This window comes from Metopolophium dirhodum, chromosome 1 (assembly GCF_019925205.1).
Source record: "Metopolophium dirhodum isolate CAU chromosome 1, ASM1992520v1, whole genome shotgun sequence".
In the NCBI taxonomy this organism is placed as follows: domain Eukaryota; kingdom Metazoa; phylum Arthropoda; class Insecta; order Hemiptera; family Aphididae; genus Metopolophium; species Metopolophium dirhodum.
Window position 1 is genome coordinate 120,138,048 of NC_083560.1, and position 21,449 is coordinate 120,159,496.

General features: G+C 32.2%; 3 protein-coding genes and 1 pseudogene across 3 annotated transcripts; 3 read left to right on the forward strand and 1 right to left on the reverse strand.

The window, feature by feature from the left end:
- The first annotated feature begins 340 nt into the window (after window positions 1–340).
- Window positions 341–1,907, forward strand: LOC132953581 (uncharacterized). Its single transcript, XM_061025966.1, has 2 exons — window positions 341–1,834; window positions 1,893–1,907. Exons 1-2 carry the CDS (start codon window positions 341–343, stop codon window positions 1,905–1,907), a joined length of 1,509 nt encoding a protein of 502 aa, XP_060881949.1.
- Window positions 1,908–3,152: 1,245 nt separating this feature from the next.
- Window positions 3,153–3,929, forward strand: LOC132953583 (uncharacterized). Its single transcript, XM_061025968.1, has one exon. It carries the CDS (start codon window positions 3,153–3,155, stop codon window positions 3,927–3,929), a length of 777 nt encoding a protein of 258 aa, XP_060881951.1.
- A 768-nt stretch (window positions 3,930–4,697) lies between these two features.
- Window positions 4,698–6,209, forward strand: LOC132953585 (uncharacterized). The gene has a single exon (XM_061025969.1). The coding sequence runs from the start codon at window positions 4,698–4,700 to the stop codon at window positions 6,207–6,209; it is 1,512 nt and encodes a 503-aa protein (XP_060881952.1).
- An 8,461-nt stretch (window positions 6,210–14,670) lies between these two features.
- On the reverse strand, window positions 14,671–15,897 carry LOC132953586 (uncharacterized; annotated as a pseudogene).
- Between the last annotated feature and the right edge of the window lie 5,552 nt (window positions 15,898–21,449).

Consider the following 21,449-nt stretch of genomic DNA (forward strand, 5'->3'; position numbering starts at 1 on the left):
TATTTCATTAGTTTTTTTATTCAAATTGAAACTGAGCCGAAATATTGGTCCAAACGAACCGGATCGTAACGTACGCGTCAATATTATTACACGCATTGTAGTATTTTGAATTACAAGTTCACGGAAGAAGATCAGTAAAAAGCTTCAAGAAAGAAGACAGCATCAGGTGAGTGAGTCTCAATTTAACACGTATTAAATAAAAAGTGGCCTCCTATAAGTCTTATTAATTCGTCCTTGACTCAAAATAAATCCGTTAGGGAAATTTTGCTTAATCCTATATCCAAAATATTATATCATCATAACATTATAAACGGTAGATAGTGGGTAGAGGTCGATCACAATGGCTAGCGATAATAATGAATTAGCAGCATTCGTTCTACGTCGCGGTCAGATCAAAGGGCAGCTTACACGATTTCAAACATTTCTGGATGACCCAAAGTCCAATGTTACAACGCAATTAAGATTACGGGCTGAAAAGATACGTGAAGCATGGAGCGAATTTGATGCCATACAAAATAATATAGAGATATTAGACGTTAGTAATGAACAGGTACAATATAGGTCCACATTCGAAGACTTATACTATGATTTATTGTCAAAAGTCGACGATAGATTAGAGGGAAATAACGCACTCGCGCAAGGTCGACAGTTAATACAGGCTGATCAAAGTGAAAAAACAAGTCACAAATTTTCATTTGTAAAACTTCAGCCGATCGAAATTCCTACATTCACGGGAAAATTTGATGATTGGGTAACGTTTCATGACATATACTGTGCAATGATACATACAAATAATTGTTTATCAGATATCCAAAAATTTTATTATTTAAGAAATGCGTTAGAAGGCGAAGCAACTTCATTAATAAAAAATTTGGAAACTCCCTCATCGAACTATGAAAAAGCGTGGAAAATAATTACCACAAGATACAATAATACACGTATGTTAATACAAACGCATACAAAACGTATTTTTGATCTAGAGCCAATCAATAAAGAATCGGCAATCAAATTAAAACAATTAACTGATTCGATAAACGGACATATGCAAGCATTAAAAGCGCTAAACCATGACCCATACAATTGGGGTGCGTTGTTATTACATGTAATTTACACGAAACTTGATACGAACACTATCAAGCAATGGGAAATAGAAACGTCCAGTGAAGAACTACCTAGTGTAGAAATGTTAGTGGAGTTCTTAGGTAAAAGGAGTCAAATGTTAGAGTCAGTCGAAAATGCTAGATTACTAACAGGCAAGCAAAACGAATCTAATTATTCACTATCAAAAATCTCAAAAGTTGGAACATCAAAGAAGGGTGCGTCAACATTTTTATCTACATACAAAATGAAATGTTACATGTGTCAACAACCACACCCAATCTATAAATGTACCATATTTCTGGCACTTGACATAGCGTCCAGAATAAAGAAGGTCGATGAATTAAAATTATGCAAAAATTGTTTAAAAAAAACAGATCATCATGTAAATTTATGTCCATCGAGAAAATGTATAAAATGTCAACAGTTGCATAATTCACTTTTACATAAGGAAACAAGTTCAGTTGACGAAAATGTCAATATATTATCAAACAATGCATCAGTATCTGCGCATACAGCAAAAGTCAACATTGATAGCGAAGTGTTGTTAGCTACGGCAATAATTAAAATATCGAGTCCCGCTGGCAGGCATTCGCATGGGCGAGTGTTGTTAGACAGCAGATCACAGAGCAATTTTATAACAAACAATTTGGTAAACAAACTCGGACTTCAGCGGGAAAAAGTAAACATTCCAATATGCGGTATCAGTGAAACGAATAATACAATAAAATATAAGGTAACAGCTGTAATCAACTCATTAAATAACTCGTACTCTACGATGATTGACCTATTAGTGTTATCGAAGATAACGGGCCCATTACCACGAACGTCTATACGCAGTGTGAATGTTCCGAGTGATATGTATATGGCACAGTGTTTGGAAGGAACGAGTTCCAAAAGGAACGGATTCCTGGAACGAATTCTTTTTTAAGGAACGGCACGTTGAACGAATTCCTTTTTATAAAAAAAGAACGAGAAAATGAACGAGTTCTTTTTTTCAAGGAAAAAGAACGAAATTTTTCGTTCCTTTCAAGTTCCAATTTACACAGATATATAAATAATTGATATTGAAATATTTTTTTTTTTTTAGTGTGTATATTTCCAATATTATGATCGTTATCGAGTATCCGAGTATCAAACTTCACCGTTAAAGTGTTAGTCCTTAATCATTAGGTAGGTATTCTGGTACAGGGTACTCATTACTTATTGGTCATTAGTAACTTTATTAATATTTCTCATAAGTCATAACTCATAAGTTATAACTTAATATATAGAAATGGGTATAATATACTATTATATTACATTATTACGATATAAAATATAAATCCTTGTCGTTGCGTCGACGGAAAATAAAATAGCACGAACACCGAAGACTGAACAATAAAATCATTTATGAATTACGATGCGGGTCGGGACTATTGTAATACCTAGTACTTACCTACAGCTAAAATGTATAATAATATATTATCATATTAATATGACGTTACGATATTATTTTAATGATAATTATTTATAACAACAATAAATGATAAGATAGTTGACATACGAATAGATTACTAAAATACGTCATTTGATGATTATACCGAAAACCCCAAATGTCTGAAAAGTCAAATAATCGTATAGTCGAGAGTCGACAGCCGGTATCAGTGTTTCATTTTCATATTGTGAATAATGTGAAGACTTGAAGTGAATTGTGATTTGCATTTGTTATACAGTACTACAGTAGTTATAACCGTATAAAAAAAAAAAACTGCAGTCAGTATTATTTTCTTAAACTTAATAGTAAATTATAAATTTACTTGTAGGTATGTATAAGTATAATTAAAAATTAAAGTACCTAAATATATCTGTTAAAAAAAAAAATTGATGGTTAAATAAGAATTTTAATTTTATCTGGAACTAAAAAAGGAACTAGTTCTTTTTCCAAAGGAACGACAAAGGAACGAATTCTTTTTTTTTAAAAAGGAACAAGGAACGGAACGAATTCCTTTTTTTTTAAAAGGAACAAGGAACGGAACGAATTCCTTTTTATAAGGAACTTGACAAACACTGATATGGCAGACCCGTCGTTTAATTATCAAGGTAATATTGATATACTTATCGGCGGAGACACTTATTGGGACATAATGTGCGCTGATAAAATAAAAATCAATGATGGACCATATTTACAAAAAACATTGTTCGGATGGGTAGCAGTAGGTAAAACGACGAATAATTTAAGTATGACAAGACCAAACACATGCTTGTTAGCAACTCGGAATCAATATAAAATATTAGAAGGTAAAATCGAAGCGTTCTGGAAAATGGAAGAGGTGTCGTTAAAACGTAATTTCACTGACGAAGAAAATACATGCTCCAAACATTTTATTGAGAACGTCACGAGAAATAAAGACGGTAGATTTGTGGTGAGGTTACCATTCAAGGACAATTATCGGCAGTTAGGTAACTCACATGCATCAGCATTACGAAGATTCTTATCATTAGAAAAACGATTACGCAATAATACCGAGCTATATACGAAATATAAAATGTTTATGCTAGAATATGAAAACCTTAAACACATGGAGTGCGTATGCGACGCAGGCGGTGATAAACAGGTAATCGATGACAATAATTGCTTTTATCTACCACACTCGTATGTGATAAATGACCGCAGTAGAACAACAAAGCTTCGTGTTGTTTTCGACGGGTCAGCAAAAACAAGTACCGGCATATCATTAAATGATACATTAATGAATGGTCCGAAAATACAGCCTGATTTGTTAGAAATCGTCATTCGGTTTAGAACACATAGATATGCGTTCTCGGTCGATATAACAAAAATGTTGTGACGTCCAACGCAAACGATACTACCATCGTTTATAATTGTACTAGCAGGTACCGGAGAGCGCGAAATGCGACGAGATAGATAAGGAATACTATCCCCCGCGCCTCAGTCTCCGCCGATCTACACCACCGTTCCGGCAGTCGCACAGACGCTCCCCTCCTAGTACCCACGGCCCAGAGTACCGGCCACTCACGTTATCTGTACATATGTGCCCCCCTCCCTCACCTGTCGTGTCCCGTGCCACCAAAGGTCGCAAAGAACTGATCGACACCAGCAAAAGCCATCACTACCTTTTTTCCCGTCTGAGCTCCCGGTACCATGAGCGAGTAGCACGCGTTTCGCTGATGCGCCGAGGGGCGGCACGGGACCCACACTAATCTACTGGTAACGTTTTGGGTACATTATTATTATATTATTATTATTATTATACTATTATTATTATTATATTATTATTATTGTACTTGTGTTATTATTATCTTTATAGCTTTACTCTGACCGAGTTTTATGCCTTCGGCTTTCTCGGCACCAACTTAATACAAATTTACTAAAATAAACTCATATATATATATCTTTCCCCAAATTGAGGTGTTATTATTTCACCGTCGGTCACCTGTCCTATTACTGTGTCAAATGTATTCACGTTTCTTAAATAATAAAAAAAAAATCCACGGCACTCCGACTTTCGGGTCTCGGTCCGTGGTTGGCGACCGTGAAATGTTCGAGGCGGCCACATGACTCTCGAGAACATGAAAAACATGATCGAGCAGTCACAATGTATCGACAGGTATTAATACACAAAGAAGATCGCGATTATCAACGCATATTGTGGAGATCTGATCAAAATGATGAAATAAAAATTTATAAGTTGTGTACTGTAACATACGGTTTAGCACCTGCAGGATTTTTGGCAGTAAGTTGTGTTAACCGCGTTGCTGAGGACGCCGTCAACGTAAAATTAAAAGAAATTATAAAAAACGATTTCTGTGTAGACGATTGTCTTACCGGAGCCGATACGTTAACGGAAGCAATACAATTACGTAATGAACTGATTTCAATTATGCATAAGGCAGGATTTGAATTATCTAAATGGACAGCAAATCATAAAAACCTAATCCCGGACACAAATGAAAACGAAGCATCGTCAGTATCAATGGATAAGGAAAGTGTGAAGACCTTGGGTTTGTATTGGGAACCAAACAGTAATCATTACACTTACGTTGTTCAACCACCGAAAATAAACATTGAGGTAACCAAAAGAGATGTTATTGCTGGACTAGCGACATTATTCGACCCATTAGGTCTAGTAGGTCCAGTAATATTAGTGGGCAAAATATTACTACAAGATTTATGGCGTGAGAAAATTGAATGGGATAGTCAAATTCCACCACACATGCAATCGGTGTGGAACGGGTATATCGATTGTTTAAATGAATTAAATACTTTTAATATACCACGTTGGCTTGGATCCAATAATGATAAACAAATTGAGATACACGGGTTCGCAGATGCGTCCATGAAGGCGTATGGCGCCTGTATATACATGCGTACGTCAGATAAGGACGGTAATATTACATGTCAATTAGTGTGTGCCAAATCTCGTATTACGCCAATAAAGGTAATTTCTATTCCTAGATTAGAGCTATGCGCGGCGCTACTTTTATCACGTCTAATGTCCACAGTTATACCAGCACTTAATATAAGTGTGTCAAAAAGATATTTTTGGACAGATTCCACTGTCACCTTAGCTTGGTTAGCTGCAGATTCAGGCAGGTGGAAAACATTCGTTGCGAATCGTGTCAGTGAAATCCAAACATTAACTAATAGTTTGGAGTGGGGACATGTGAAATCGAACGACAATCCAGCTGATGTATTGTCACGAGGGTGTACGCCGAACGAATTAAAAATCAATACGCTTTGGTGGCATGGTCCGGTATGGTTAAAAAATAATGAATTTAAACATTCAACAGCATATATAGAAGGTTCCGCACATATAAATGATATCAAAAATGAAGAAAAGATTACGCCTATTATAGTGTGTACTACAAAGGTGGGCGAGTCGTTTGACATTGATAAGTACTCGACGCTGAACAAATTATCGCACGTCGTTGCGTACTTATTACGATACAAAAACAACTCATTATCAAAACGTAATAATATTCCGCGAATTACCGGCCCGCTTAATACAGACGAGGTATTAACTGCAATAAAATCAATAATTAAACTACTACAGGGCACATATTTTTCCTCGGAAATTAAAGATTTAAAAAGCAAACACTATGTGTAGTTAAGTAGTAATATATATAAATTAAACCCGTTCATAGACGATGATGGAATCGTGCGCGTGGGCGGTAGACTAACCAACGCGACACTTATTGATACAGATCAACGATTTCCAATTATTATACCTAAGGAGACAAACTTTTCGAAATTAATTATGTTACGCGAACACGAAAGGTTAATGCACGCTGGTCCTCATGCTACACTTGCAACGGTGCGATTAAAATATTGGCCACTCAATGGGCGGAGATGTGCGCGAAAAGTCGTACATCAATGCGTAAAATGTTTTAGAGCACGACCGAAAAATGTGTCACCTTTAATGGGTAATTTACCCAAATTTCGAGTCGATCGGGCAAGTAGATGTTTTGAGAATTGTGGGGTAGATTACGCAGGACCGTTTCTATTGAAATGCAGTAATCGACGAAATGCCGCAGCTCAAAAAGCATATATATGCGTGTTCGTATGTTTCGCGACGAAGGCTGTACATTTAGAACTAGTGTGTGATTTAAGCACAGATGCATTTATCGCTGCTTTAAAAAGATTCATATCCCGCCGAGGTTTATGTAAAAATATATATTCCGATAACGCCACTTGCTTCGTAGGTGCGAACAATAAATTTAACGAATTAAAACAATTAATGTCGGTGGAAGACCACAAAATACGGATTAATCAATTTATGACCAATAATGAAATGACATGGCATTTCATTCCTCCACGGGCCCCTCATTTCGGCGGACTGTGGGAGGCGGCGGTTCACAGCATTAAAAAACATTTAAATCGCAGTATAGGATCCGTAAAAATGACCTACGATGAGTTCTATACGCTAATAGTACAGATTGAAGCGTGTCTAAATTCACGACCACTTACCCCGTTATCTACTGATCCTTTTGATTTATCCGTCCTTACTCCTGGCCATTTTTTAATAGGAGACTCACTCTCAGCGTTGCCGGAACCAGAAATAAATAACTTAACCAATAATTTGTTGTCACGGTGGCAAAAGGTACAACACATTACGCATCAAATTTGGAGACGTTGGAGCTTAGAGTATCTAAGTCAACTCCAGGAACGTTCCAAATGGAATAAGCCAGACAATTCCGTTTTAAAAATTGGTTCCATGGTTTTGATAAAACACCAAAATTTGCCCCCGTTACAATGGCACCTGGGACGCGTGAGCGAAGTATTTCCGGGCAGTGACGGCGTCGTACGAGTCGCAACGGTCAATACTCCAAGTGGGCCGAGGAAGAGAGCGGTGAGGCTATTATGCCTATTGCCAATACAAGATAACGATGAATCAAGTCAAAAAAAATAAAAAGTTGTAAAAAAAAAAAAAAAAATGTATTATTAGGGTATTTTTCAATTAATTATTGTAATTTGTGTTTATATTATGTTGAATTAACGAATTATTTATTATGTATATTATTTTTAGTATATTATTTAACTAATAATTATAATTTTGTATTTATATTATGGTGAGTTAACGCAAACTTTATATTATTTTTAATAATCTTTTTGATTGTGGGCTAAATTTATTAGTTATTAATTTAATATGTTTTTACTTATTTTTGTTCCATTCAGAGACCGTGACCTTAATATTATTTTATTATATCATGTTGAAGACTATCCTTCAAGGTGGCCCCTATGTTTAATGTACAATATTATTATCGATAATGTATAGCAGCCATTATTATCATTTATGATATCGCTATGGATCGGGCAATAACACTTTTAATATTAAGGCACGGGTCGTCAGTTCGATCTCAACGACGCGTCGGTGACAATGCCGGTCAATGTACGCGACGTAATGTAATATTCACATTATTATAACAAATAAAATAGTGTTTATTATTTAAAATTATTATTCAAGTATTATTAATAAAATATATCAATCAATTATACAGTCCACTAGTATTTCATTAGTTTTTTTATTCAAATTGAAACTGAGCCGAAACAGTACCTATATATTTTTTTTAATTTTGTGCCTCCTGACCTGGGTCAGTCTCGCTAAGTCTTTGCTACAGTTCTGCGCGTCATAATTATACATACTACATAGGTAATCGGTATGAGTATATACCTATACATTATAATATACAGTATTATCAACAAGATTATTTTAAGTGGTTTTTTGTTATTATTTAGTATTATTTTACAGTAAGTATTTACGTTTTTGGTCACGCGTAATCGAAATAATAGTAACTTAATTTCGCTTCAATCACAATTTTCTCTCCACAGCTAAATCGACCATAAGTCATAACCAGGGCTAGGATTTATATGCAAAAGCATGTTTTTTTTGCGACTTCTGATTATTGATTTTGTCAGTAATGTCCACGAATCACCTCATGATGAGATAAATGGTGGTATTTTTATTTTGCATGTTTTTGCATATTTTGGATGAAATGCATATTTATGCATATTATATTGAATAAAATGAATATTATTGTACATTTTGATTATAAGAATGCGAAAAATAAATGTTTTATAGTAAATTTCATAATACTTGGTTATTTGTCAAACATAAATTTTATTTTTATAAATACAATCCTATGGTACAATAGGTATGCGATAAAAGATTAAATAATTTGACATTCATTTTCGAAAATTTGACAAGATATGTGATCGTAGCATGTAACACTCGTAGTGAATGTGAATTATAAAATTTATTTCTAAATTATTTTTTTTTCTCAATTATATTATATTAAGGCGCCCGACGCCGATGCCATTTTGTCCTCAAAAATATATTCTGCGGGAATAATGATACCACCTTATAGAATCAACCAAATTTCATAATTTTTTATTTAATTGCTAGAGAGAAATATTCTACAGCCCGCATCGATCTCTGTTTTTCAATATTTCATTCTTAAACTTTATAATATGTCTAAAAAAATACAAGACAAAAAGCATTTTTTTTACAATTTTTTTAATACAATTATTTGAAATAAAATACAAAATCAGAGATTGGTGTGGGCTGTAGGAAGTCTTCTTCTTTCAGATAAAAAAAAGTCATCAGAATCCGACAATTCTACAAAGCTTGAGCGTTATTCCCGTAAAGTCGTTTTTTTTCGATATAATACACTCTATCAACCCCCCCCCCCCTAAATAGGTATCAGGTAGTAGATTAGTGTAAAAGTCTTATAATTGAAGTGGCAACTAAAATATAAAATTTAATTTTCAAATTTTATAGAATTGTGAAAAATTTGAAAAACTGGTTTTTTGTTATTATTTAGTATTATTTTACAGTAAGTATTTACGTTTTTGGTCACGCGTAATCGAAATAATAGTAACTTAATTTCGCTTCAATCACAATTTTCTCTCCACAGCTAAATCGACCATAAGTCATAACCAGGGCTAGGATTTATATGCAAAAGCATGTTTTTTTTGCGACTTCTGATTATTGATTTTGTCAGTAATGTCCACGAATCACCTCATGATGAGATAAATGGTGGTATTTTTATTTTGCATGTTTTTGCATATTTTGGATGAAATGCATATTTATGCATATTATATTGAATAAAATGAATATTATTGTACATTTTGATTATAAGAATGCGAAAAATAAATGTTTTATAGTAAATTTCATAATACTTGGTTATTTGTCAAACATAAATTTTATTTTTATAAATACAATCCTATGGTACAATAGGTATGCGATAAAAGATTAAATAATTTGACATTCATTTTCGAAAATTTGACAAGATATGTGATCGTAGCATGTAACACTCGTAGTGAATGTGAATTATAAAATTTATTTCTAAATTATTTTTTTTTCTCAATTATATTATATTAAGGCGCCCGACGCCGATGCCATTTTGTCCTCAAAAATATATTCTGCGGGAATAATGATACCACCTTATAGAATCAACCAAATTTCATAATTTTTTATTTAATTGCTAGAGAGAAATATTCTACAGCCCGCATCGATCTCTGTTTTTCAATATTTCATTCTTAAACTTTATAATATGTCTAAAAAAAATACAAGACAAAAAGCATTTTTTTTACAATTTTTTTAATACAATTATTTGAAATAAAATACAAAATCAGAGATTGGTGTGGGCTGTAGGAAGTCTTCTTCTTTCAGATAAAAAAAAGTCATCAGAATCCGACAATTCTACAAAGCTTGAGCGTTATTCCCGTAAAGTCGTTTTTTTTCGATATAATACACTCTATCAACCCCCCCCCCCCCCTAAATAGGTATCAGGTAGTAGATTAGTGTAAAAGTCTTATAATTGAAGTGGCAACTAAAATATAAAATTTAATTTTCAAATTTTATAGAATTGTGAAAAATTTGAAAAACTGGTTTTTTGTTATTATTTAGTATTATTTTACAGTAAGTATTTACGTTTTTGGTCACGCGTAATCGAAATAATAGTAACTTAATTTCGCTTCAATCACAATTTTCTCTCCACAGCTAAATCGACCATAAGTCATAACCAGGGCTAGGATTTATATGCAAAAGCATGTTTTTTTTGCGACTTCTGATTATTGATTTTGTCAGTAATGTCCACGAATCACCTCATGATGAGATAAATGGTGGTATTTTTATTTTGCATGTTTTTGCATATTTTGGATGAAATGCATATTTATGCATATTATATTGAATAAAATGAATATTATTGTACATTTTGATTATAAGAATGCGAAAAATAAATGTTTTATAGTAAATTTCATAATACTTGGTTATTTGTCAAACATAAATTTTATTTTTATAAATACAATCCTATGGTACAATAGGTATGCGATAAAAGATTAAATAATTTGACATTCATTTTCGAAAATTTGACAAGATATGTGATCGTAGCATGTAACACTCGTAGTGAATGTGAATTATAAAATTTATTTCTAAATTATTTTTTTTTCTCAATTATATTATATTAAGGCGCCCGACGCCGATGCCATTTTGTCCTCAAAAATATATTCTGCGGGAATAATGATACCACCTTATAGAATCAACCAAATTTCATAATTTTTTATTTAATTGCTAGAGAGAAATATTCTACAGCCCGCATCGATCTCTGTTTTTCAATATTTCATTCTTAAACTTTATAATATGTCTAAAAAAATACAAGACAAAAAGCATTTTTTTTTACAATTTTTTTAATACAATTATTTGAAATAAAATACAAAATCAGAGATTGGTGTGGGCTGTAGGAAGTCTTCTTCTTTCAGATAAAAAAAAGTCATCAGAATCCGACAATTCTACAAAGCTTGAGCGTTATTCCCGTAAAGTCGTTTTTTTTCGATATAATACACTCTATCAACCCCCCCCCCCCCCCCCTAAATAGGTATCAGGTAGTAGATTAGTGTAAAAGTCTTATAATTGAAGTGGCAACTAAAATATAAAATTTAATTTTCAAATTTTATAGAATTGTGAAAAATTTGAAAAACTGGTTTTTTGTTATTATTTAGTATTATTTTACAGTAAGTATTTACGTTTTTGGTCACGCGTAATCGAAATAATAGTAACTTAATTTCGCTTCAATCACAATTTTCTCTCCACAGCTAAATCGACCATAAGTCATAACCAGGGCTAGGATTTATATGCAAAAGCATGTTTTTTTTGCGACTTCTGATTATTGATTTTGTCAGTAATGTCCACGAATCACCTCATGATGAGATAAATGGTGGTATTTTTATTTTGCATGTTTTTGCATATTTTGGATGAAATGCATATTTATGCATATTATATTGAATAAAATGAATATTATTGTACATTTTGATTATAAGAATGCGAAAAATAAATGTTTTATAGTAAATTTCATAATACTTGGTTATTTGTCAAACATAAATTTTATTTTTATAAATACAATCCTATGGTACAATAGGTATGCGATAAAAGATTAAATAATTTGACATTCATTTTCGAAAATTTGACAAGATATGTGATCGTAGCATGTAACACTCGTAGTGAATGTGAATTATAAAATTTATTTCTAAATTATTTTTTTTTCTCAATTATATTATATTAAGGCGCCCGACGCCGATGCCATTTTGTCCTCAAAAATATATTCTGCGGGAATAATGATACCACCTTATAGAATCAACCAAATTTCATAATTTTTTATTTAATTGCTAGAGAGAAATATTCTACAGCCCGCATCGATCTCTGTTTTTCAATATTTCATTCTTAAACTTTATAATATGTCTAAAAAAATACAAGACAAAAAGCATTTTTTTTACAATTTTTTTAATACAATTATTTGAAATAAAATACAAAATCAGAGATTGGTGTGGGCTGTAGGAAGTCTTCTTCTTTCAGATAAAAAAAGTCATCAGAATCCGACAATTCTACAAAGCTTGAGCGTTATTCCCGTAAAGTCGTTTTTTTTCGATATAATACACTCTATCAACCCCCCCCCCCCCCCCTAAATAGGTATCAGGTAGTAGATTAGTGTAAAAGTCTTATAATTGAAGTGGCAACTAAAATATAAAATTTAATTTTCAAATTTTATAGAATTGTGAAAAATTTGAAAAACTGGTAACGTGACCCTAAGACGAACAGCTAATCACTGATGTATTTCAACAAAAAAATATTTTTTTTGTAACTATATTTTTGTGTTTATCTTATAAAAATTTAAATGCATATTTTTGCATATTTTGGTAAATAAAATGCATATTTTACCGTTTTTTATTGCATACAAATCCTAGCCCTGGTCATAACATTAAACATATTATGTTCTTCCGGCATTCTGTATTTTTTAAACTGGTGTCCTTGGTGTTAGTATTGTTGGGCACGTTCTCAGTAGTCACTATACTCACGATATAGCCTATTATAATATTATACTATAGTCGGTAACATACGGTTTCACACTTCCACCTTCTTCATCGGTATGTCCTGACATTGTCATATTCGTCGATTTTCAATCGATCGTTTTCGATCACATATAACTTGTATTATTCGTGAGTATAAAATATATGATATAATAATATAATATACATTATTATACATTACGTCCATAATTGAATATATTATAAATAATATTATCTATACATAATAATCAATAATAATACGTAAAACATTAACACGCCATATGTTGTATTAAGCATAGTGTATATTATTTTCACTATTGTTATAATATAATACAATATATGTATTGTATATAAATATATAATACATGCCATTATATATTATATTATAATATTGTTATTAACTTTTGAGTCAATACTTTCTTATCATAGATCGATTCAATTTGGCAATTATTCTATCCAAAACCATGAAATGATGATGACAGCTATAGTAAATCTAATAATTTAGGTAGTTGTTTTAAAATATTTCATTGCCAAATTTAAGTCTAAATGCAGCTATTTTTTTATATTATCATCACTATGTTACGGATTGTTATCTATAACATGTATATGTATATACGAATTAATACGTGATAAACGATAGTTACATTACCAGCTATATCGTATTTCATAAAACAAAATATGTACCTATATAGATAATAATAATATCAAATATTTCTTAGATTTTTTCGTATCAGAATAAAATAAGCACCACAAGAATGACCTTGATATAAATATTTCATATATACTATCACTAAATATCCGCTAATCTGTGTAAACCACTTATCGTTCGTCAAGGCTCACGCGGCGTTCGAAACTGTCATTTTTTAAGGTTTTGTTTCTACGTATTTTCAATAGATTGTATATTCGTAAAAACTAAAAATTATGTTATGGCGAAGCGGTCGGCTATACGGGTACGGTGGACCTAGCTCGCAAATGGCATAAGTTCCAGTGACTCTTCGGGGTTCCGTGAGGAGAGTGTCCGATAAGGCACCCGCCTGGCGTGCAGCTACCGCATGGTCACAAAATTCCTACAGTGCTAACCCGGATGCGATTATTCGGTAGCGACAATGCCATGGAACTACATACGAATCTATTCGAAACGAAAACAAAAAAAAAAAAACATTTCGTCCGTCCGTTGTGGACGTCGTATTTTCTTCCCTGAATTTATAAAATATTATATTTTATTATAATATCTGAATTTCCATAATAAATATAAATATAAATATAAATATAATATAATATATTATAATTATAATATAAATATAAAAAATAAAAACAATAAAAATAGTAATAATATAAATATTATTATTAATTGTGACGTTAAAAAAACATAAACGCGTACGTTCAAATCAGGGTAATTAGGGTATAGTATATACTGTGTGTCCGTGTTGTCCATTTATTATGTCAATTATTCTTATAAGTGGCTTGTTATTTTATTTTTCAACTAAATAAAACAATTAATGTATCATAAGCAAATGTATATGACAAATTTGTATTTAAATTTAAGTTTACTATCCCCGTGCGCAAAGGGTGAATTTGAATTTGAATGCGATAACACGATGTTATTGGTCATAGACTTATAGTGTATATACATTATGTTGATGTGTTCATAATAAGACAAATAAAATAATTTATATAATATTTAAATTTTTATTTAAATTTTTAAAAAAAAATTCTTTCTACTTAATTCACAATGCAGTGATAATAAGCAATAACATGTTTGTGTAGTAATATGACTTATACTGTACACCTTTATTTTTTGCTCTTTGGCAAACGGCACAATACCGGTTGCGAATTCCAATAAACAAAATTTTTTTGAATTTATACCCAATAATAGTTGCCTATAAAAATTACAAATTAAATCAGGTCATAGTTTTATATTATATTATCATGTTCACCTAACCACACATTGGCGTTCCATCCGTATCAATTGAACCAGACTCTAAGGCCAACCGTTTTTCTTCCTCGCCAGCAATTTGCATTTCTCTTTCAGCGATTATATGAATTTGCTGACTAATATCTTCTTGAACCGATAGAAATGTATTGGAAGACATACATGGAATATCCATTGTTGCACACAATTCTGATAATTGACTATAGCCAATACCAATAGCAATAGTGCCGCTTACTGCTGATTGATTAATTGGCATATAAGTATCAGGTTTTTGTATTTCTGATTCTATGTATGATATTGTGTTACACATTTTACAAATAAATTTAAATACTGTTCTAAATCCTAACTGTTTTTCATTTATCAAAGTCATATCTAAAAACGAACAACCAATATCATTTACGTGGACGGTATTTTGAATCTGATTGAAAATAAGATACACATCTACTACTCGTCGTCCTTTAAACAAGTTTTCAGAAGTTGTACTAAGAAATTATAAAAAATAATTACTTAAATAAACAAATCAAATCACAATTTTTTGAATTATATTTACCTATTAGTATGACTAGTATGACTGTCTATGTTTATAGTTGATGGTCCTTCAGTTATAGGGGATGTTATTGTCGGTTCTATAGTAGACAGTACATTACCTACACATCTAAATATACAAATCATTTTTAATATATGGCACATTTATTGTTTTTTTTTCAATTTAACTCCAAGTAACTTACAACAAATTAAAAAAAACTAAAAGGTATTTTTTGTGTTTGAATAAATGAAACAGACGTTTTTGAAGCAGATTTTTTTAATATTTTTAATTAAATTATTATGGTGGGTGTGGGGGCATCGCCCCGACGGGTTATTTTTCATGTAATATCAGGATTACAGCCCCCTCCCAACATTTTAGCCCCAGTTGTGTCACTGTATATAATACATGTATAATATAGTGCATACTTATCTGGTACTTCAAATGATATCTTCGGAGATGCATTAGCTTCAAAAGCAGACGACTCAATTACATCATGTTCATGTAAAACATGCTCAATATATCGGAATGGGTGGACAGCAGAGCTGTAAAACGATGAATGAGTATAGGAAATAGATAACTTAAAGGTAGAACATAATTATGTAGTATAAAATAAATAGTTTATTAGTAGGGCTAGGATTTTAATGACCCAAAAAACCTAAAAAAATGACATTAAAATAACCTAAAAATGACCTAAAAAAATGACCTTAAAATAACCTAAAAATGACCTTAAAAAATGCCCAAAAGATAAAAAATGATTTTAAAATGTTATAAAATGCATTATAATTATTAATTAATATTTCGGTAAAAAATTATTTAAATTATAATATTATAAAAAATGTTAATTTAGGATTTTCTTGATATTATTAATAAAGTTTGAAGTTTGGACTTATCATGCAACGGCCAGCTTAAAATTTTCTGAAAAAAACAACAAAAATACTATAAAATAAAAAATATATACGTATATTTTTTTTATTCTGAAAATTACGTTTAAATTGTATTGTTGCATTGGACAATCAGTAGCTCCTTCAAATTTTCGAATACAAATGACCGCCGATTATCTGCTAGCAATGTTTTGTAGCATGAAAAACTTCTTTCCACATCCACAGAAGTAATCGGAGCAAATTTCATGTACGTGATATCTTCGATATTGAACTCATCAGGGAAATGAGCCGTGTCTGATTCATTTCCATCAATTATTTTTGATATTTTACTTAACGTTTCAAATCCAGTATTTTTCTCCAACACCATTTTTAATTTGTTTTGTATAGCTATGCCAATTTCGTTTTTAGATTGTTGAATTTTCTGTCGGAAATCGACCACTATTTTTATAGAGTCTTTTAGTGACAAATCCGAAGTTTCTAAACGGTTGATAGACTCGGGCAATGAGCTAAAATTAGTTTTTATGTAAATTAAATTACATTTTAGAGTTTGATTGTCGATCAAATCTTGGACTTTAGCTATGGCAGTGGCTTCTTCTCTACTCAATTCTCTCATAACATTTTTGATTGAACTTAAGTGTTCACAGTAATATAGAGATGCGTTTATCCATGTTCCCCACCTAGTTATCACAGGGTTAGGTGGTAAAGGTATATTGGGCGCAAAAGTTTTAAAAATAAGAGTACGAGATGGAGCTTTTAAAAATACTTGCTTCATATTTGATATGAATTCGTCTACTAAAGGGAAATATTTTCTAATTTCTTCCGATACTCTATGAAGAGCATGAGCCAAACACGTAACATGTTCCATATTTGCATACAATAGCTTTAAAGATCTGGCCGCTTTCACCATGTATGGAGCTGCATCAGTTACAAATAAAAGTACATTTTCACGTTTTACTCCATCAGGCCATAAAAGTAAAAGAGATTTATCGAAAAATCTAGCAATTGTTCCATGATTAGCTTTTTCCAGGCATTCGGAATTTAAAAGAAAAGTTTTACCTGGATGATCAATTTCCAACGTTCCAATTATTGCATTAGCAACATATCGACCAGCTGCATCCGAAGTTTCATCTATTGAAATCCAAATTTTTTTCCCCGAGGCATATGTTTTTATTTTATTCATAGTTTCTTCGTAACATTTATTTACGTAATTTTTTCTTAATGTAGACGAGTCCGGAATTGTTTTATTTGTATAGTTTTCAAGAAAATTTCGTAAAATCGGATGAGATAATTTATGTAACGGTATATTTGCACTTAAAAATGCCCTGCACAAATCTAGATTAAAATTAGAATTTCCGTACTCAGAATACATTGGTTGTGTTAAAGAAGTCGTTTGCTCGTTTCGTTTTTGAATACCACGTAAATGTTTATCGCGTGTAATATGTTGCTGAATTGTATATTTTTTATCTGCTGCAACTTTAACTTCACAGACTTTACAAAATAACACCAAACCATCGGTAGAAAAGACGTCGGCGCCAAATTCCGAAACATAAAGCCGCATACGACTCGATTGCGATGATTTTTGTTTCGGCATATTTCGTTACAAGCACGATACGCAATCCCGAAAGTAAAGACACTAACTAAATAGGTATTTAACAAAACCATACGTAGGTACACTCCACACCACTGTCATCTAATTTTACGATTAAGATAACTCGTGGTATCGAAGTTTATTGTTGTAATATATAAGTGGTTTTATTATCGATAACGAGTATTAACACACTACTACACACTGTACTCTCCACATCACTGTCATTTAATTTAACGATTAAGATAACTCGAGGTATCGAAGATTATTCTCTATACTATCTCTATAACTGAAATATTGAATAAGATATTATTTCTGTTACAAATTCAAAACTTTTATCGAGAACATCTAGTGTAAATGAAAATGTATAAAAATATTACCTAGATTTCAAAAAAGTATAAAAAATGCCCGTAAAATTGAAAAAATGACCTAAAAATGCTAAAAAATGACCCTAAATCATTAAAAGTACAAAAAATGCAAAAAAAAGCAAAATAAAAACTATAAATTTGGTCTCGTATATGACCAAATCACATTTTGTGCTTGAAAAGCTATGTCCTGTAAATCCTAAAAAAAAATGCAAAATCCTATACTATCCTAGCCCTAGTTATAATCATAGACCTATAAACTAATGGACAGCGATTAGAGAGAGGGGTCAGGGGTACGATATAGAGTAAAAGAGAAAAGAGAACGTGGGGGAAATATAGTATTAGTTTCATACGTCAATGATTACCCCCTTTATGTTCTTTCTCTCTTTTCTCACTTCATACTTTCTCCTTTCTGTCTATTATATGATTCCCGTGATTTTATGGCAGGGCGGAGTAGAGTAGAAAATTTTCTGTGCATATTTGGTAGGTCTGAGAATACGTTTTAGGCTAATTGAAAAAGGGAATTGATCATATTTGGTGTTTTGTTATTGTTCACAGTGCTCCATTCCTTTTTCAGTCATCATATATACCAGTATAACACATCAACACACAATTACAATAATTTAGTTATTTTTTATTATCAAAATATTCATTAGAAATAATTTATATGGCATAAAACAACGTAAATATCTATATAATTAATTAATGAATAAATAATTTGTCCAGATATTCCTGTATCGTGATAATTGTTTTAATTCAAATGATCCAGTACAGGTCAATAACATGTTTGTTTTTGTCAGTAAAAAACACGACATTCGTATTAATTTAAAAATTATGCCTGTTGAAAATTTCATTTCATTTCATTTCAAGTGAATCGGACGGGTAGTTTTCAAGATTTCGAGTGTGGAAAAAAAAAAGCGACATTCATTTTTATTTATATAGATTTACATATTTTACTATTTACAAATTATAACCTTTAGGTTATAACACCATTTCATCAACTATATAAAATAAAATAGCACCAATGATTCAGGCATACATTTTAGAAAGCGCATAACATGTTTGTAAGTCCGAGACAATTATTGCGGGTGTATAATAGTTAATAACAAATGCTGCACTACGGTTATAGCCTATACAGTATTATAGGTACACGTATATTATACAAGCAGCACTCGTAACGCCTGCACGTTTGTGCATTAATTGTAAACTTATATAGATGACGGGCCTGTAAAAAATAATCTAATAAATATATGAACTTTTTTTTTTGTAGACACTTTAAGTTATTCATATTTTGTCAACATTTAATATTTAAACAAAAATTACGATTTTAGTTATTTTTATGTTAAATAATATTATTATAAAATATTATTCATAGGGACTTTCAAGTTTCAAACGCAATATTTTCAGCAAAAATTAATTTGACAAATCGTATAAAGCGTCCAGCTTTACTACCAGCTTTACTGCCGGACGTAGGTCGGCGTCTGACGCGGCGTCGGCCCGGCCATGCTGTTCCACTGTTTGACGCTGCAAGGAAACCGTAGCTTTACTAATTGTGTAGAGAGCAACCTGGTTTGAGTAGCCGTGATAGATTGACGAAGCAGTGCGGGTGTCGTCAGGTAGGTATTGCCCGCTGACGGGCTGTTGCTGGCGTACGGTTACTGACCCGGCCATGTAGACGGCCGTGCACTGATAGTGGACTGTACCTATATATGAGAACGGAAAAAGTGTTAAAAAAGGGAAAATATCACTGCAACATGATGGAAAGTGAAAAGTGTAAGTAATAAGTATAAAATAATAAAACTAATTACTTTAACCCTTTAACGGGCAATAGTTTCCCACCTAGGGAATACTATAATTATACCGTGTATAGCCGGGTTAAGACGTCGTTTATAGATGCAAATTAAAATATACAAATATATCAAATAAAATACAACAAATAAACGCGTCCGTCGGACAAACGACCCGTAACGGGTCCTCGTCTGACGATTACATAATTATTTTTTTATATCGTTATTATTATATTTTGTTCTGTAATCCACGAGTCCTCGGGCGATGTTGCGCGCGGCGTTGGCGTCTCGATTCCAAGTGATTCCACATTTTGGGCAAAACTGGAACCTGTGATCGTGGCGTCTGCGTCGTGGTCCGTCGCTGGAGTTTGGTTTTTCGTGTTTTGGCGGTAGAGCCATGCGCTCCGCGCACCTCGAACAGCTTTGCGTAGTTATGACGTATTTGTCCGTGTCCACGATCTGGCAACGATCGCGCCGGCGGTGGAAAGCTTGATGCAACGAACATACCGTAGGTTTCTGATTGCCTACATAGCTCGTGTTATCCTTATAACGATCCGTCTCAGAGACACACCAATATCGGTAGTTTAGTTTTGGACATGTCCTACAGGCGTTCGACCAGTCGGTCTTCGGCGCTCCGCTGCTTGCATGTTTTGGCGTACCACGACAATTTGACGAGTCGGTGTCTCGAATACGCCAAATGCGACCGTTCGTGATGAACGAATCGGTGAACCGTATACGCCAGACTGTCAACATAATCCAAACAGCATTTTCACGACATTTTGTTGTTTTTTTCGATAGTCCAACAACGCGCGTTCGTGCAGGCCGACGATTTTTTCGCGTCTACGTTTCACGACGCGTCTTCTGATATTATTTTTGAAAGCAGATTTGAATTCTTCACTAAATTATCTATGCACTGACAATTTTATTTTTCTGATTACTATTTTTTTTACTTGAAAAATATACTGACAAAAAGAGTAAAAATAGATCATAATCATAATTCAAATTTAAATACATTGATATAGAATATGAAAAATGTACGACAGTTAAAGCATAGTAAATTTAGAGGAAAATTCAAATCTGCTTTTAAAATTTAAATTGGAACATCCTATTGAGCGTAGAGATTGAATTCACTGGCAGTATTTTTTTTAAAAAAGTGTTTGTTATTGCATAAAGTAATATTATGTATAATGACTCGTGCATGCACGTAGGTGAAATTATGCACATATCCGGTCACTATAATTGTGTAGCATTTGTTTTTATTCTTTTAACACTTTAAACACTTTATATCTTTATATCTTGGCGCTGCAGGTTAATTAAAATACAATTTTAAAAATACGAAATAATAATAAAGTTTTATAAATATGTTTAATAATACATAATTACATGGTTAAACATGTGATTTGATAATAATTATTAAAAAAAAAACTAT

What these genes read in the sequence shown, in the direction of transcription:
- LOC132953581 (XM_061025966.1), top strand. Translation starts at nt 341, where the DNA reads ATGGCTAGCGATAATAATGAATTAGCAGCATTCGTTCTACGTCGCGGT.
- LOC132953583 (XM_061025968.1), top strand. Translation starts at nt 3,153, where the DNA reads ATGGCAGACCCGTCGTTTAATTATCAAGGTAATATTGATATACTTATC.
- LOC132953585 (XM_061025969.1), top strand. Translation starts at nt 4,698, where the DNA reads ATGTATCGACAGGTATTAATACACAAAGAAGATCGCGATTATCAACGC.